Source organism: Sipha flava, unplaced genomic scaffold (genome assembly GCF_003268045.1).
Source record: "Sipha flava isolate LNK unplaced genomic scaffold, YSA_version1 271_pilon_pilon, whole genome shotgun sequence".
NCBI lineage: Eukaryota > Metazoa > Arthropoda > Insecta > Hemiptera > Aphididae > Sipha > Sipha flava.
In genome coordinates, this window is record NW_020272935.1 from 366,151 (window position 1) to 383,669 (window position 17,519).

Below are 17,519 nucleotides of genomic sequence, written 5' to 3' on the forward strand. Positions count from 1 at the left end.
ACAAGTCTCAATATGTGTAAGGTATTTAAATTATGATGACAGTAAATTAAAAATATGTGAAGATTTTTTAAGCTTTGTACCTGTAGCAGATTTAACAGGGAAAGGTTTATCAAATGTTATTTTGGATTTCCTTGAACAATCTGGAATTGACTGTGCTTATTTATTTGGACAAAGGTATGACGGGGCTAGTACTGTGAGTGGTGAATTTCACGGAGTTCAATCGTATATCAGAGAAAAGTACCATTTAGCACTCTACTCACACTGTGCTGCCCATAATTTCAATTTGGCAGTTAGTGCCGCATGTAGTATCCCCCAAATAAGAAACTGTCTCAGTACAGTCCAATCTATTTACAACTTCTTCAATACACCAAAACGACAAATAGCACTTCATGATGCAATACAAAATAATGACACTTTGTTACAAGAAAAGAAAAAAAAACTTAAAAAATACTGCGCAACAAGGTGGGTGCAACAGCATGAATCAGTTGGAACCTATATAGATTTACAACCAGCTATTATTGACGCCTTGGAAAACATTTCAAGTACTTGGACAGATTCAAAAACAACATCCGGATCTTTTCAACTCCTTTCAGCTATAAAAACCTTACAGTTTCAAGTTTCAATTCACATTTTGCATTCAGTACATGCATTGGCTTTATCATTAAGTAGAGTTTTACAAACAGAAAATCAAGATTTGGTTGAGGCTGTTAAGTTAGCAGATGCAGCAAAATACCAACTTGAACAAAGAAGACAATATTCTACAGATAACTTCGACAAAATTTTTGTGACTGTAGAAGATATTTGTAAAAAGTACAATATACCTGTGACTAAATCAAGACTTGCATCACGTCAAACTAACCGTTCTAATATTACAACAGACTCCGTAGCAGATTATTATAAAATTACTATTTACATACCCTATCATGATTTATTTATCACTCATCTTGAGGATCGCTTCCTTAAACATCGGAATATTTTGGGCAACTTCTCATGCCTTTTTCCTATTGAAACTAAATCTTTAGACAAAGTTACTTGTATAACGTTGTTTGAAACATACAGTTCAATTTTACACGACGATTCTCCAGAAATTTGGATAAGTGAGGTAGAAATTTGGCGACGACGAATAGTTGGTAAAAATATTCGAAACGCCCTTGATGCCCTCGATATTTGTAATGCAGATGCATTTCCAAATTTTTATAAAATTTTACGTGTAATGTCAGTTTTGCCTGTAACTACAATGACTAATGAAAGGTCATTTTCAACATTACGTTGGCTGAAAACTTACCTTCGATCAACAATGGGTGAAGATCGCTTAAATGGATTGGCATCATTGAATATACATCGAGATATAAACGTGGACATAAACCAAGCATTGAATGAATTCTTTTCTGTTCCTCGTCGAGTAAATTTATTAAAAAAATGATTTGTATTTTATAGTATTGTTAAACACACTTTAATTAACACAAAATTAATAATAAATATAAATATTTTATAATACTATTTGCTAATTATTGATGTGTCTACGTTATACATTATTTTTTCAAAACACCCCACATTATGAAATCCTGCGCACAGGCTTGACATGTATATACTAAAATCAAATACCTACTATATTTGGAACTTCCATGGAAAAATAAGAAATTAAGTTTAAAAATACCAAAAATATTTTCCCGACATGAAAATACAGAATTTACAGAATTATTATACAGAATTTATTTACAGAAGGGTTATTTACAGAATTTATAATTCAAGAACGGCTGGACCGATTTCGATGATCTCTGATTTGTTGGATTCATCTCCGTACAAGAATAAAAATAACTCTAATCTTGGCAAAAATACAGATAATTATCTAGATAAGATTATCGCATCTTTCTCTCGGATGACACAGTGATGTGTTATCTCTGTAAACAAACGGGCCACACATCTAATTATTACAAAAAGGAATTTGTAAATAAATCCCAAACCATGCTCGATGAAAACCCGAGTCATATCTCCAATAATATGAACACAGATAATAGTATGCAAATCTACTCAAATTCAAACAGTGAATCTCAAACAACCTTTTACAACAACTCGATTCCTATCTCTAACATTACTGAAACAGATAATAATGTTCTAATAGATCTAAGTACAAATAGTGTTGATAAGCAAATGGAAACCAACATCGAAAACTTTTCCGAACAAGCATCCAACAATCCTCCCTCCACTCTAAAATCATCCCAAACACCAAAAAGACCAGCCTCATCTACCTCCAGCATCTCCCCCTCTATTAATCCATCAAACGTTAATAACCAAATTAATAGTTCTACATCTCAAATCAACACGCAAATTCAACAATCAAAAAAGGTAACACTCACAAACAAACTACTAGATTCCGCGAAAACCACCCAACCACAACAAAAAAAACCAAAACGATCAAATTCATTGGAACAGATCATATTAAAGTTGGAACACTTGAACCAACAAAAATCGTATTTGAAACAATACCAAATTTAAAAATAAACTTCAAATAACTAAAATTTATCATCGAAAACTCAATAGGTGTACCCAACCCTATGAGTATCATACAACCCTTTAACTTATCACCCAAGGAAATTATGGAAATCATTGACACAATCCGTCCGAAAATCAAGATTTCAAGTATTAAAAACAGGATTTCTAAACTATATCAGATTATATCAGACTCAACTGTATCCGAAGATCCTGATCCCACAGGATATTAATTAACCAACCAAAAATCAACGGATATATAAAAAAAAAAAAAAACCTTATTTCTAATATTATGCAGAATATAAACTTAAACAAATTCCACATCATTCAATGGAATCCAAATGGATTTTATTCAAAAATCGATGAAATTAAACTATTACTCAACAAATTCTCTCCAATAGCACTGTGCATCCAAGAAACAAACTTCAACAACAACAAATCAATACATTTAAATAATTATTCAAGCTATATTAAAAACAGAAACCACGCAGGAAGGGCCAGCGGTGGAGTTGCCATTTTTATAAACAATACTGTCCCTTCGAAAGAAATTCCCATAACGTCACATCTCGAGGTAATAGCTGTAAACATTACAGCTAAAAGCAAATTAACCATTTGCAATATTTACTTACCTAACTCTCAAGACTTCAACGCTTTAGATATCCAAAATATTATTGATCAACTACCCACCCCATTTATCGTCCTGGGTGACTTCAATAGCCACAACACTCTGTGGGGTTGTAATGACACCGATCCAAGAGGAACCAAAATTGAAACAATTCTTAATACCAATAACATCAACATTCTCAATAACGGCCAAGCAACAAGAGTGAACTCCAGTAATGGCAACCTTTCCGCTATTGATCTATCTTTCTCCTCTGCAACAATATCACCCAATTTAGAATGGGACGTTATTCCGGAGCTTTCTAGTAGTGATCACTTCCCAATTAAAATAACCGTATGTTATACCAACCCATATGAAATACACACCCGTAACCCTAAATGGAATTTATCAAATGCTGATTGGAACAAGTTCCAAACGGAAATCGAAAAAAATCTAATAAATTCATTTTTTCCTAATGAAAATACTGTTGATGAAAATATTGAACAATTTAGTAAACTAATTTATGATACAGCCGCAAATAATTTTGAACAACATAGCTACTCTGGAAAACGCCCCCCGGTCCCTTGGTGGAATAAAGATATTAAAAACGCTATAAGAAATAAAAAAACATCGTTTAATAAATACAAACGCACTAAACAAATCCAGGACTTTATTGATTTCAAAAAAAAAAACAGAGCACAAGTAAGATTTTTAATCAAAAATTAAAAAAAAAATCATGGATACATTTCACCTCAACACTAAATTCCAAAGAGTCAGCTACGAAAATTTGGAACAAAGTTAAAATCATAAAAGGGATCCCATCGGTACAAATTAAAACCATTTTAACAGACAATGCAATTCATACCGACCCTCATACAATAGCCCAGTCAATTGGGCATCACTTCTATTCAAATAGTAGCAATGCCAACTTAAATTCTGACTTCCTAAAATATAAACAAGAAACAGAAACTAATAATTCTCCTTTCATATATAAGAACCAAAGCTTAGGGGACATTCTAAATGAACCGATAACATTAAGTGAACTAAATACAGGTCTACTAGGTAAAAAGAGCAACAGTTGTGGTTCTGACAAAATACCTTTTATATTTTTACAAAACCTCCCCCCAAGTGGCAACCTCCTACTACTTAAACTATTCAACCAGATCTGGCGATTGGGGATATTACCAATCAAATGGAAAAATGCTATTATAACCCCTATACCCAAAAAAAAACAATGATAGATTCAAACCAACCGGTTACCGATCAATTTCTGTCCTGTGTAGCATGAGTAAACTATTAGAGAAAATAGTATACAACAGACTATATTGGTTTGCGAATAAACATAATCTTCTATCACCTTTCCAACATGGATTCAAAAAGCACCATTCCACCACTGACTGCCACGTAAAAATGAATCAGAAATACTGGAGACATTTGCTAATAAACAAATAATGATTCTTATAAGCTTAGATTTACAAAAAGCTTATGACACTGTTTGGCGTTACATAGTAACCGAATTGCTGAAAAAATGGAATATTCACGGTAATATGATAAAATACCTAACTAACTTCCTAAGCCAAAGAACCTTTCAATTAAAAATCAGAGATTACACCTCTAATACCTTTGTACTAGAAAATGGAGTACCTCAAGGATCTCCGCTCAGTGATTTCCTATTTCAAACTGCCATCAACAATCTCCCCGACTTCATATCTAAACCAATTCAATCAATTATTTTTGCTGACGATATACACATCTTCGTTAGAGGGAATTCAATCTCTTCAATAACTAAAGTACTACAAGACTGTCTCAATGAAGTGTCAAAATGGTGCCATAATTCAGACTTTATTTTTTCTCCACACAAAACCAAATGTATCCTTTTTTCCAAAAAAAGAAACATAACCATACCCAAAATCTACTTAAATTCCATCTGCTTGCCTTTTACTGAAAACATCACTATTCTTGGTCTTACCTTCGATTCTAAATTAACATGGAAACCTCACATTTTGAAAACCAAAAAATCAGCCTACAAAAACCTAAGAGTAATTAAAACACTTAGTCATCTAGAATGGGGTGCCGAGTATTCCATTTTATTAAATGTATATAGAACACTAGTTAGATCAAAACTAGATTACGGCTCAATCTGCTATGGAAATTCTAATTGTAATTTATCCAAAATTCTTGACCCAGCCCATAACACCGGTATAAGATGTGCGATTGGAGCCTTCAGAAGTAGCCCTATCTCCAGCCTATTAGCCATCACTGGGGAGCCTCCACTTCAATATCGCAGACTAAGACTATCACTCAAATATATAATCAGAATTTTGTCCACTCCTGATAATTCAACTATTCATTATCTAAATATAAACCAATCTCCATCTATACATGATTTAAACACAAATCTTAGAAAACCACTAAGCACAAGATTTCGTAAAGAAATGTCCGACAACAATATCTCCCCAGATACAATCCTTCAATATGAGACCTGCCTTACTCCCCCATGGAGTTTAAATCAATACGAAATTGATACCAGTCTTAGTACCCATGTAAAAAAAGAAACACCCGAAATAGTCTATCGGAACTTATTTAATGAACTAATTCATACGGATACGGATAAACATAATAATACACAAATCTATACAGATGCATCCAAAACTTTAACAGGCATAGGCAGAGGCGGATTTCCCATTAGGCACTGTAGGCATCTGCCTAGGGCGGCAAAGTTTAGGGGCGGCTAATTCTGTAATGTTTTATTAGAAAACATTAAACGTATGCTAAAAAAATTGGAAAATGATTTATTTTATATTTACGAAAAATAATTGTATAATAATGGGTGCATTTTGTTAATATGTTATCGTCAGAATTTCGGGGAAAAATAAATATACCCACTGCCACACTATAATACTAATTCGAATGTATGTTAATAATCCTATGCTGTTATTATGAAAATCTGTTTTTATTAAAATTTGGGGAACATCCAATGGCATTTTTTCAAAGTAGACTAATTAATTAAAACGAAAAAAATAGTCTAAAAATTCAAACGAATGTTCATACGTTTGTATATTTAATATTTAGATTAGGTGTTTCGGAAGGGGTACTATAACTTCTTCGCCTATATAGGGGCGGCAAATTGTTGGTGCCTATAGTCGTAAAAAAGATAAATCCACCTCTGGGCATAGGTCTGGCAGTTATACATAAAAGTTCTACTCAAGTATTCCAATTAAATAGTCATAGCAGTATTTATACGGCTGAATACATAGCACTCTTATAAGGTGTTCAAACAGCTGTTAAAACAAATTATGAAAGAATCGACATTTGTTCCGACTCACTCAGTGTCCTGTCAAATATAAAATATAATACTCAGATCAATCCCTTAGTCACAAAGATAAAAAATATAATACATTTATCCAATAAATACATACGTTTCATATGGACTCCGGGTCACAGCAATATCAGAGGAAACGAAGAAGCTGACAAAGCAGCCCGAAATGCTATAAGTAACCCAACTCCTTAACACTTTCTCTTATGTCTCCAGTTGATATAATCAGAAACGTCGACAAATACTGCATGCAATTATGGGACTCAGATTGGCGTCAAGTTACCGATAACAAATTAAGAGAAATCAAACACTCAGTCGAACCTTGGCCAAAACTCAATCTTCCAAATCGAAAAGAAAATGTTATCATTAACCGACTTAGAATTGGCCACACGAGAGTAACTCATGGATACCTAATGGAAAAGACCGAACCTCCTATATGCCGCTCTTGCAATTCTCCCATGACAGTCAAACATATCATTATCCACTGCCAAATCTTCACGGAAGCCAGAAAAGAATGCAAAATACCTGACAATCTTTATGAAGCTATAGGACCTTATGCAGACATACCAAAAATAATCTCTTTTGTTAAAAAAATTGAAATGTACAACTTAATTTAACCAATTTCTATAATTTATTTTGTACTATGTATTTTTATATTTTCTCTTTTTCCCCTTAAACACCACTGTAAAAACCCCCTTATGTACATAACTATATAATCTTGTAAGCTAATAACCATGATGTTGATGCTTTAACAATAAAAAAAAAAAAAAAATAATTTCTTGAAAAATAACAAAAATACTGCTAAGAATTCAAATATGTACCAAATATATAGGTTTCGAAGAATCCAATTAGCAGTTTAATGATATTATATATATTTATATAGATTCATATGACTTTATTCCATAAAAAAGTGTATTACGCTAAATCCAAAAGGCTATATTAATATTTTCTTTTAAAGATAATATAAATTATTATTTTGTGAATTAATTTTTGAAACTCCAACCTCAAGAATTTCAAATCTTATTAAAATCCTTATAAATGATTATATTATCGAAGTGAATCTTGTAACTAGTTATGATTCTTTTGAATCTTTTATCATAGAACATACTGTTTCAAAGTTAGAAAATCCATTTTATTAAATACTCAAAGAATAATATATCAACTCTAAAAGAGGGTTTTCTCGAAATAGCTTACTTATTTTATAATTGTAACGGAATGTGCTGTAAACTTATATAAGTTTATATTTGAGAACGTATTAAATTATTAAGTATATTAAAATCTAGGACTCCTAAATAAACAATGGTCATTTCAATATCTTACGAATCAATTTATATTTATATAATATTTATATAAACCGTCTATACAGTGGTCTGTACGCACTTTACAATTCAGATAAGTAATATGTGGTATACCTTGGAAAAATCGGAATAGATAAATCCCTGTTCCAGTCCGATGAACACAGAAAGCGGAGCGATTAGCTGAAGCTTGGTGTTGCGAAAGGAATCGCAAACTGCTGCAAACGATCGAGCATTATTCGATTTGCGTTTCTCGGATGCAGACGCGTACACAAACAGACGAATGCGCGTCATAAACGTTGCGGTGACGGCTACGCCGACAAAACAGCATCCAGCGAATACGCTAGCCAGCAGTTGAGTGGTTTTGCCTGTTAACATAATATTATAGAGAATAAGAAAAGAAAAAACTTCTTAAAAAAAATCAAGGCTGGGCAAGGTAATGATATTTTTTAACTCAGTTAAATTAAATTAATTGAGCTCATATTCAATTAAGTTAATTCACATGATAATCACATCAATTTAGTTAAAAATTAAGTTAAAAATATCTTTAACTTAACTTAACTTCAATTAATGAGTTAAATTAATTACAAAAAAAAATAATATTTACATTAAGCGATAATATAAGTGAGATATATATATATACTAATATATATATACATATATATATATATACATATATACTAATAATTTATAACATATCTTAATTAACATTATTGATTATGAAAATATATAAAATCTTATTTAAGAATATTTTCCATTTAACCCTAATTAGAGTATATATATTTTTTCATTGGGATTGTTTTTATGCACTTAAATGTCAGATTTACTGTAATTTATATATGATTTTTTTTTATTCAGTTTTCATAAAATTGCATATGATAAATATAATTAAAAAAAAAGTATTCTTTTTAATTTTCAATCTTCTTTTGATAATGGCCGTGAGGCTGGTTGACAGCAATTTTCCACTCCTGACGCTTCTCAGTTTTCCTTTTCAATTCGCAATAAGATCTACAGTCCTTATCTCAAACTATTTGACTAATGTAGTCCAGTGTTAGTCTCCCTCTGCTGTAGTTCCCTTCAATGGCATCTTCTATTATTCTGCTTAGTAGACTGTTATAACGCAGTACGTGTCCAATTAGTCTAATTAAATTGGCTCTTCTTGTTCTTAATGTCTTTTAAAAACTCCTTGTTTCACCTGCTCTTCGATATACTTCTTCATTTGTTATGTTTTCTGTCCAACTTATTCTTAGTAGCCTTCTGTAACACCAAGTTTCGAACGCTAGACAGGGACTTAGACTTACTTCTATGGGGGGGGGGGGGGGGAGTGACTGAAATGTTTTCTTTTATTCAGGCTCAAAATGTATAATTAAAATGTTTGGTAATATTTAAATCAGATGAATACTTAATATGCCTGTTTTTTTTTCAATCTAATGCCGGATCCACTTAGAATTGACTTCAGTGTAGGTCTTTTTTAACACCTGTCTGTGTTTTAAAAGTTACGCTTGTGTTTTATTAGATTTTTCACTAAGTATGTGTATCCGACAAAAAGCCCAATTCAATTTTCACAGCCAAGCGTAATTTTATTTCGTAATAAAATTATTTACATTAAAAAAATTTGAAATGTGTATCTCACATATAAATTCCTTAATATATAATTTCTTAAATACGGATTTAGGGGGGGGGGCGATCGCCCCATTTTACTAAGAAACTTCCATGATGCTCGCAGTCTTTTTCTTCCATTTTATCTATGCTATTAACCTTGCTATTTTCTCCACAATCTTTTAAAAGGTCTGTCGGAATTTCATCAATTCCTGGTGCTTTTTTGTTCTTTAGCTACAATTATACCTTATCCAAAATCTTTTCTCATTATACTTTGGTCTACTTCTTCTGTATCACTCTGACTTTTTTCTACTATCTCTGTGTCTATTGTCGTATTTTCTTCGCAATATAGTTGTTCTAAGTACTTTTTCCAATATTTTGCAACCTCTGCTTCTTTATATATATTATTGTCATTTGCTTCTTTAATACTCGCCGTTTTGGTTTTTCTTTCCTTAAAAAATCTTCTAACCATCCCATACGCCTTATCATTTAGTCCAACTTTTAACGCTTCATTAATATCCTGGCAAATGTTATTTAAGAATACTTCCTTGCTTTTTTTGCATTCTCTATTTATTGCATTTTTTAGTTTCTCGTATTTTTTCATCCTTCTTTGGTCTGTATCATTTTTATATCTTCTCCTTTTATTAATCATTTCAAGAATTTCCTCGTTTATCCATTATTTTCTATTAGTTCTTTTAGATTTCCCTAAAATTTCATTCGCATGGTCTATTATGCATCGTTTGATATTTCCCCATTTTTCCTCGATGTTTGAACTACTCTGTATGTCAAAAGTCTCCATCATAGTTCTATCTGTCTTTTCTTTGTATGAGTTTTTGATTTCTTCCACTTTCAAGTTTGCCAGTTGTAAGCATTTCTTCTTGTTTCTTTTGTATTTTTTTAAATTGAAGTTCACAATGCATCATAGAAATCTTCCGTTGATAATTCTTTTACGTCATACGCTTTACAGTGTTGTTTTGCTATCTTAATAAGTGTTATTCATTGTGCTGGGATGTATATTTGACTAATTCTCAACACTTTTTTTTTTATATTTCGATGACAGAGTGCATACAATCACCCTCATTTTGAGTGTGTCCAACTATAAGAAATTCGTGATGGATTGATTGAATATTCATAGTCAATACAAATATACAAACTAGTAATAAACTTATTTTTATTTTGTCCGGCGCAGTTGTCAGTATAAAAAATCATTTTAGATGGTGATTCTGCAGTACCATTAAAATAAGTGTGTAAAAAGTTCAATAGGCATGATCCGATTTCGTTTGCACCTCGCTTGGCAATATTTCCGTTCCAAACATAGCATGCCCCATCACCATTTTTCATGTTGTAAATTGTTTAGTTGTACGTAGCTAGTCTTCTTTTATAATAAAAGTTTGAAATCTCGTCAAAACGTGTAGTCAATATTGCTTGCAAATCAAAAAATGTAGAAAATATCGTTCCATTTATGAATTGTTTATCCATTTCTTTTTTTTTTCACGAAGAATTTTTTTCTAAATCATGCTTTAACTTTATTTTTTCTATTGCTTGTGTTTTCTGTATTGTATTTTTATAGGTTTCGCATTCACTGCACTTGTCTTTTGTTGGAATATGAAAAACGATATTAAAATCATAATTAAAAATACGCTGATTTGCAGTTAAATTTGACCACTTTAACATACCATTTTCTTTACAATATTGTTCATACATGCGATACATTTTTGAAATATTTAACTCTCCAGACATAAATATACGCGAGGTTTGTTTCCTTAAATAATGCGATTCAATGGTCGGATAAAGTTTTATATGATTGCAGACGGAATCCTTAATTAACGGGTTAATAGTTGTATGATTTTTGTGTTTTCCTCGAAAATCTTCAGCCAAAAAGCCATTTTGAAGTTTACTTCTAACAGTTCGAATTGTACAATCTGTAATATTTAAAGTATTTTTAAAATAGGTATTACATACTTATACTAGAAGACCTTTAATATTAAAACTATATCCGTAATTTAACGATCGGTTACTATCTTGTTTAGGATTAATTTCGGAGATATGCCGACTTATAAATTCCCGTTGTCATGATAAGTTTCTTAACTTCCAATATTTCGTAAAAATTAAAGTTCTCTCGTTTTCGGATATTTTTTTGTACATTTAGATCGACATTTTGAATTACAAGGTTCTTTTATATTTTTACCTTCAATAATTTTTCTATTGATACAATTATATTGTGCCATAGAATTTCTGTCTTTTATTTTTTTCCCATGTTTCTTGATTCTTTTTTTTTTCGTTTCTGAACCTCTACTTCAGAATCCGAAGATAAAGATGACGCATTAGAAATTACACTTATGTCTGTATTGATATTATTATGGTTTACCTTAATATTGTTGTGACTACTTGTAATAATATTATGATTATTTTCCTCGTCATCCGTATCACATACAAAAATATTACCTTGTATTTTATATGGTTCCCAATCAGAACTACCGCTGCCCTCAAAATCACTACTAACCATTTCTTCTTCAAGATACTCATTAAAATTTTTAGATGCCATTTTTTAGTCAAAAAATTAATTTATAATGTTTTAATTAAATTACAAATCACAAAAAAAAATAAAAACGAACGTAAGTAACACGACTATTAGGTACAAGCGACGACTTTCCACACGGTCGAAACTAACTATTGATACTTTCGTTATAAAATAATTATAGATTATAGCCTTTATAGTACCCACCTATATTATCAATAATAATAATATTAATAATAATATAGTTAAAACGCATGAAAATAAAATTAATCAGTAGATGTTGGAGAAGTAGATAAATAAAGTAAAACCTAATAAACATGGCACGTGGCACAGTATGTTCAAGTTAATATAGATAACATTCAATACTAACGAAATAAAGTTAAGATAAGGAATTTCGGGCGTCATTCATGACCGCACACGTTTAAAAACAGGTCATCGTTCAAAACGGCACACTTTTATATCTTAATCCCACATATTTTCGCCAAATTAAACCGTTCAATAGTGCACAAATGTATATACATATATATATCAATTACGTATACATTTATCTAAAATAAAATGAGTGCACCTCGAGACCGATCACTCGCTCGCTCGGACAGATAAAAACGAAAATATCCCACGATTTGCTATGTAACATTACCCCAAGTAGGTCTCAGGATAAAAAAAAGATTTTATGTGGGAGTCATACGAAACCGGTAACGTGAACTGTACATACAAACTGTGTAGAAGAAAGAAACTGTTAACCAAATGTGTGCGGTTATGAATTATCGACCTTTCAAATTTCCCTTTTTAACATTATAATAAATATGTGCGGTATTGAGCAATGTAAAATGAGCGGTTATGAACGGTAAGTGTGCAGTTCTGATGACCGCCGGTAATTTAATTTCTAAAATAAAAAGCAGGTATCTTATGGTTGAAATTAGAGTTATTTCAGTTTTAACAACAAATTTAATTTTGGTTTAATATATTCCATAATAACACAAGTCATCAAAAGACATACATAAATACTGTTTAGAGTTGTGTCGCTTTAACCGTATATAAAACAAAAAAATAATTTATATGATGGTATTATCTCAAAAAGCCAAATTTTTGACTTGCGTCATTATAGTCGTCGAAGTGTAATATAGTCTATTTGTGCTCTTTTTATACTGCCAGGAGCTTTCCATGTATATCGTTTTCTTTTGCGATGTTGGAAGTGTGTGTATATTATTATTAGATTATTTCGTACACAGAACTCTAGTAATATTTCTCCTCTTGGGTTTATAATACCAAGTTCCATATTTTCCGACAATATTCTTTTCTTTCCTTTGCCCCACTATGGCATTAAAGTCTCCTAGAATTATAAGATTTTCTTCTCTTTTGATAGTCTTTATTAAATCATTTAGTTCTTTATGTATACTTTTTACTTCATTTTTCTCGTCTTCTGATGTGTGCATATAAACTTGAATTATCACAGTATCTATGGAATTAGTTTCTAATTTGACTAGAATTATTCTATCAATGTCCAATAACAGTATGAAAATAAAAAATAATTATTGTAGCTGAAAGTGTAACTATAAAATTATGCAAACAATAAATGTATACAGTAGATACAATATATAAAAATAAATATATATATATTATTTTAACTTTATTAAAATCAAAACAAATAAAACAATACAATGGACAAGTTATTCAAAATACTTAATGAATCTCAATAAATCTCAAAATTTTGATCAGCTATTGAATTTCTTCTCTTATTCAATATTATTTAATAATATTATTGATTATGGAATAATTCTTATAATAATTGTATTCTAAAATCAATGATAACATGTACCTATTTATTTAATATTATATACGGCCACTTTTCATGCCAATAGTAATGTCATTTATGATAGGTGTGGCTATTATTTCTCAATAGCGGTCAAGGCCGGCGGAAGACACATGCGACCTGTGCGATCGCACAAGCCGGCAATTTTTTTGGAATTTTGGGGGCAGCATCGTTTATAAATAAAAATATTTATTTTTTATCATTACTCATTATATTTACTCATTGTAAATCAAAAATAATGCGTATTATATTATTTTGACTGGTATTGTATCATATTATATCATGTAGTATTAAAAAAGTACCTATTTATAAACAATATAATATGCGATAGCCACTAGCATTGTTGCTCCGCGCAATTTATGATTATCTTTACGGTTTCCGGATAAAGTTTTCTAGTATGTACAATAATGAATATTGTACATAATCATTTTTATCAGCAATAAAAATAGTTTTCTTGTGACGAGTGACGACAATACGTTGTCAATTGACTGTAGGTTCATTTTTTTACTGTACGTATAAATTTGTACATGCAATTTAAAATATTTTCTTTTAACTATTCATCAGAGAATTGTTAAAGACAACGATCATAGGGTGCTACGCAAATTTTTTGGTATATCTACACATCATTTTCTTATTTGGTGAGTGTTTTTCTATTTTAAATAATTGTATAATTATTTTTATTATAAAGCGGGTAAATTATTTCAGTACAATAGAAAATTAAAAATACTTACCGATGCCTGGCTTCAACTTTTGAATGTACGTAACCTATGTGTGAATTCATTGATATTTTATATAGGATATTAACAAAGCGGATTCTTAATTTTCAATATACAAAACTTTTAAATTAACGATTTATTTTTAAAATTCCATGTAATTATTGCATTAATTTGTATCAGACTCAAAGCTTTTTTGGTCTGTGCCAAAACGTTTTTTTGTTGTTTAATGCTATATATTGTTTTGGCCATTTCATCATTATTATTGTCTTGTAAAAATGTATTATTTTCATACATTGTGTTTGATGGTGCAAATAGAAAAAAAATTTAAGAGGAGTTCAAGCCACCAGCAATTTTTCTTTTTAATTAAATATAAATAATTTTAATAGTATTTGTATTTCTATAATTCGGTTTAAAGTGCAGTACATAATTTATACATATTATAACATACATTCAAAAGGTTTCCTTAATAAATAAATAAATAAATAAATTAATTATGTTCATAATAATAATAATAATCACAGTTACGATATTGATGACCTTTAAAACAACATAAAAATACGCTAAAAAAGAACTAAAATTCCCTAAACATTCTAAAAAATATATATAAAAAAATGACCAAAAAATTTACTATATAGGAGATGTAAGTGTGATAATGGGTGTCAGAGTTCCTTAAACTTATTTCAAAAAATTATAATACTAAAATAAATAAATAGATAATTTGTATTTTTTCTAATTTTATTAAATAAAGATATTATTGTGTCTTAAATCAATCTACTTATAATTAATTAAATTTCCTTAAGATTTTTTTAAATTTTCGGAAGACGAAATTTTATAGTTTGATCTCCTACAATATAACACAGTTTGTAATTAATTTAGTTAATTTTGTATAAATAACTATGCACAAATTATAGGACAAAAATTTATTGTGAGGGACGGCATTTTTTTATTTGCATGGGCGGCAAAATACTTAGCACCGGGCCTGATAGCCGTTAACTCATCTTCCCGAAACCGACGGGACCCCATTATTAGTTAATACTGTGATAAATATTACGTTCTTATCTAAAAATTCTTCGACATTTTTATTTTTATATTTTTCTAAATTCTATGAACTTGTTATCGAACGCGGTATTATACAAAAATATTTTCTGGTCTTGAAAATCAAAATTAGCTTAATTAGGATAAATGAAAAAATAAAACGTTAATTTCAAGATATTCTGTAAAGAAATGAGTTAAATGAATTTACCACTAATGTAATTATTTAGATTAACTTAACTTTTAACTTATTAACTCGTCAATGCTTAAAAAAAATTTAAAAAAATTGCCTTCTAAAATTGGCAGTGATGTATTGCTAATTTAATTCATGGGTATATGCGTTATTTCATGTAGTAACTATCATATGACAGGAGCCAACAAAACTCACTCATGAACTACATATCCTTATTCATGACTGTTTGATAACAAAAACTTGATGTTAAATGATAAAAAATTTGAATTTTTTATCAAAATAAAAAAATAATAATAATATATCCGATACCGAATCACGTCATAAATATAACCACAAGTTAGGTTAGTCAAGGTATTACATAGTTATTTTAAAATCAAGCAATATGTTAAATATGACCGTGTACCTGCGTATCATAAATTTCTCGTAAGCTATACGCCATGGATAAAATTAGCGTATTGGGTATACACCGTATACCATTGTATACCCTCTAATACACCACTGCTATTATGAGAATATAACTCTGTGTATATTGATCCGTTAGAGTAGGGCGACCAGTTTTACAAAAAAAAAAAAAAACGGGACAAGCATTTTTTGGTTTAAATACTCAATAAAAATATACACATTTTTTTAAAAAAATTTATATTTTATAGTTACAATTAAAATATTTTTTAACTACCTTGTTTAATATTTTGATAAAAAAAACTTGTTTACTTTTATTGGGTTGATGTCGATTGCTCATCATGTCTTTTATTATCTATTGCAGTGCCGTTACTGTACTTTTGTGATGAACTGATTGCGTTTAATAATTTTGGTTGTTTTAATAAAAAATCATAAAAATCATTACACGAATATTTTTTGAAATGATTTTTCAGAATTATAATTGATTTGATGGTAGGAACGAGAAAGCGATTTTTTTCGTCCGTCCATAACACATTAGTGATAGAAAATACTCTTTCATTGCAGCATTTGTTCCAGGCATTGCTAGAGAATATTCTACAATCTTTCAAAAATTATTTATCGATATTCTTTTACTATTTAAAATTGTATAGATAGCACACCATCTTTCTTCAACACGAACATAATTATTCTGCCATTCTTTTAAATTTTCATTTATAACATTAACTACATGATTATATTCATCAAAAAGAATATCTTCATCCACATTCCAACCGGTTTGTTTTTTTATTATTTTTCAAAATAAATGTTAAGCTTTTTTGAAAATCATTCCATGTTGGACAATTTATCAGTTGAGTCCAACGAAATATTTTTAGTTCTTCAAATGAATTTCCCCACTTTACAATGTACAACAAAAATGTGTCATAAAACTGGTTAGTTTGCTCTATAAATTGGTTTTTTGTGTATTTATTTTTTGTTTCTAGTTCTAAAAGCATCGAATTTAAACTGGAAGTTAAAAAGTTTTGTACTTTTCTATTTTTTATTTTTCCACATAATATTTCTAATTCTTCTGATACTTCGCATGCAGATATGTTATCCCCTTCTATTCTTTTTATAGTGTCACAAACGACTTTTAATTGACTTTGTATAAAGTGAAACCATATTATTACAACGAGATCACTAAAAAATGATTTTAAAATGGTTGGGTATTTATCCTGAGTGTTAAAGTACAATTTTAAAGCTGTATACATTTCAATAATTCTGGAGACTGCTGATTGTAAGGATAACCATCTTGTCTTTACTATTCTAAGTACGTTTTTGTATTGTGTATTTGTAAAATCACAAAATTCTTTTAATTTTTTCCACTCTCACAGTATAAATATAAAAGTATTGAAATATTTTATTAACGATACATTCGATATCAATAGGTAAGATATCTGTACTAGTTTGCATAGCGTTGTGCAGAATATGAGCTGCACATCCAATTCCAGAAATGTTAGTCTTCAAATTATTGTTCAAAATCGTAAATACATTTTTGTTCCCCTCCTTGC

At 30.0% G+C, this 17,519-nt stretch overlaps 1 protein-coding gene across 2 annotated transcripts in view; it reads right to left on the bottom strand.

The window, feature by feature from the left end:
• The window catches only part of LOC112685276 (protein unc-93 homolog A), a 90,496-nt gene that overhangs the window by 15,253 nt on the left and 57,724 nt on the right, over window positions 1-17,519 (bottom strand). For both annotated transcript variants that reach the window (XM_025557111.1, XM_025557112.1), the window contains exon 5: window positions 7,820-8,070. In XM_025557111.1, the coding sequence (XP_025412896.1) occupies window positions 7,820-8,070 (251 nt within the window). The remainder of the gene's footprint in view (window positions 1-7,819; window positions 8,071-17,519) is intronic.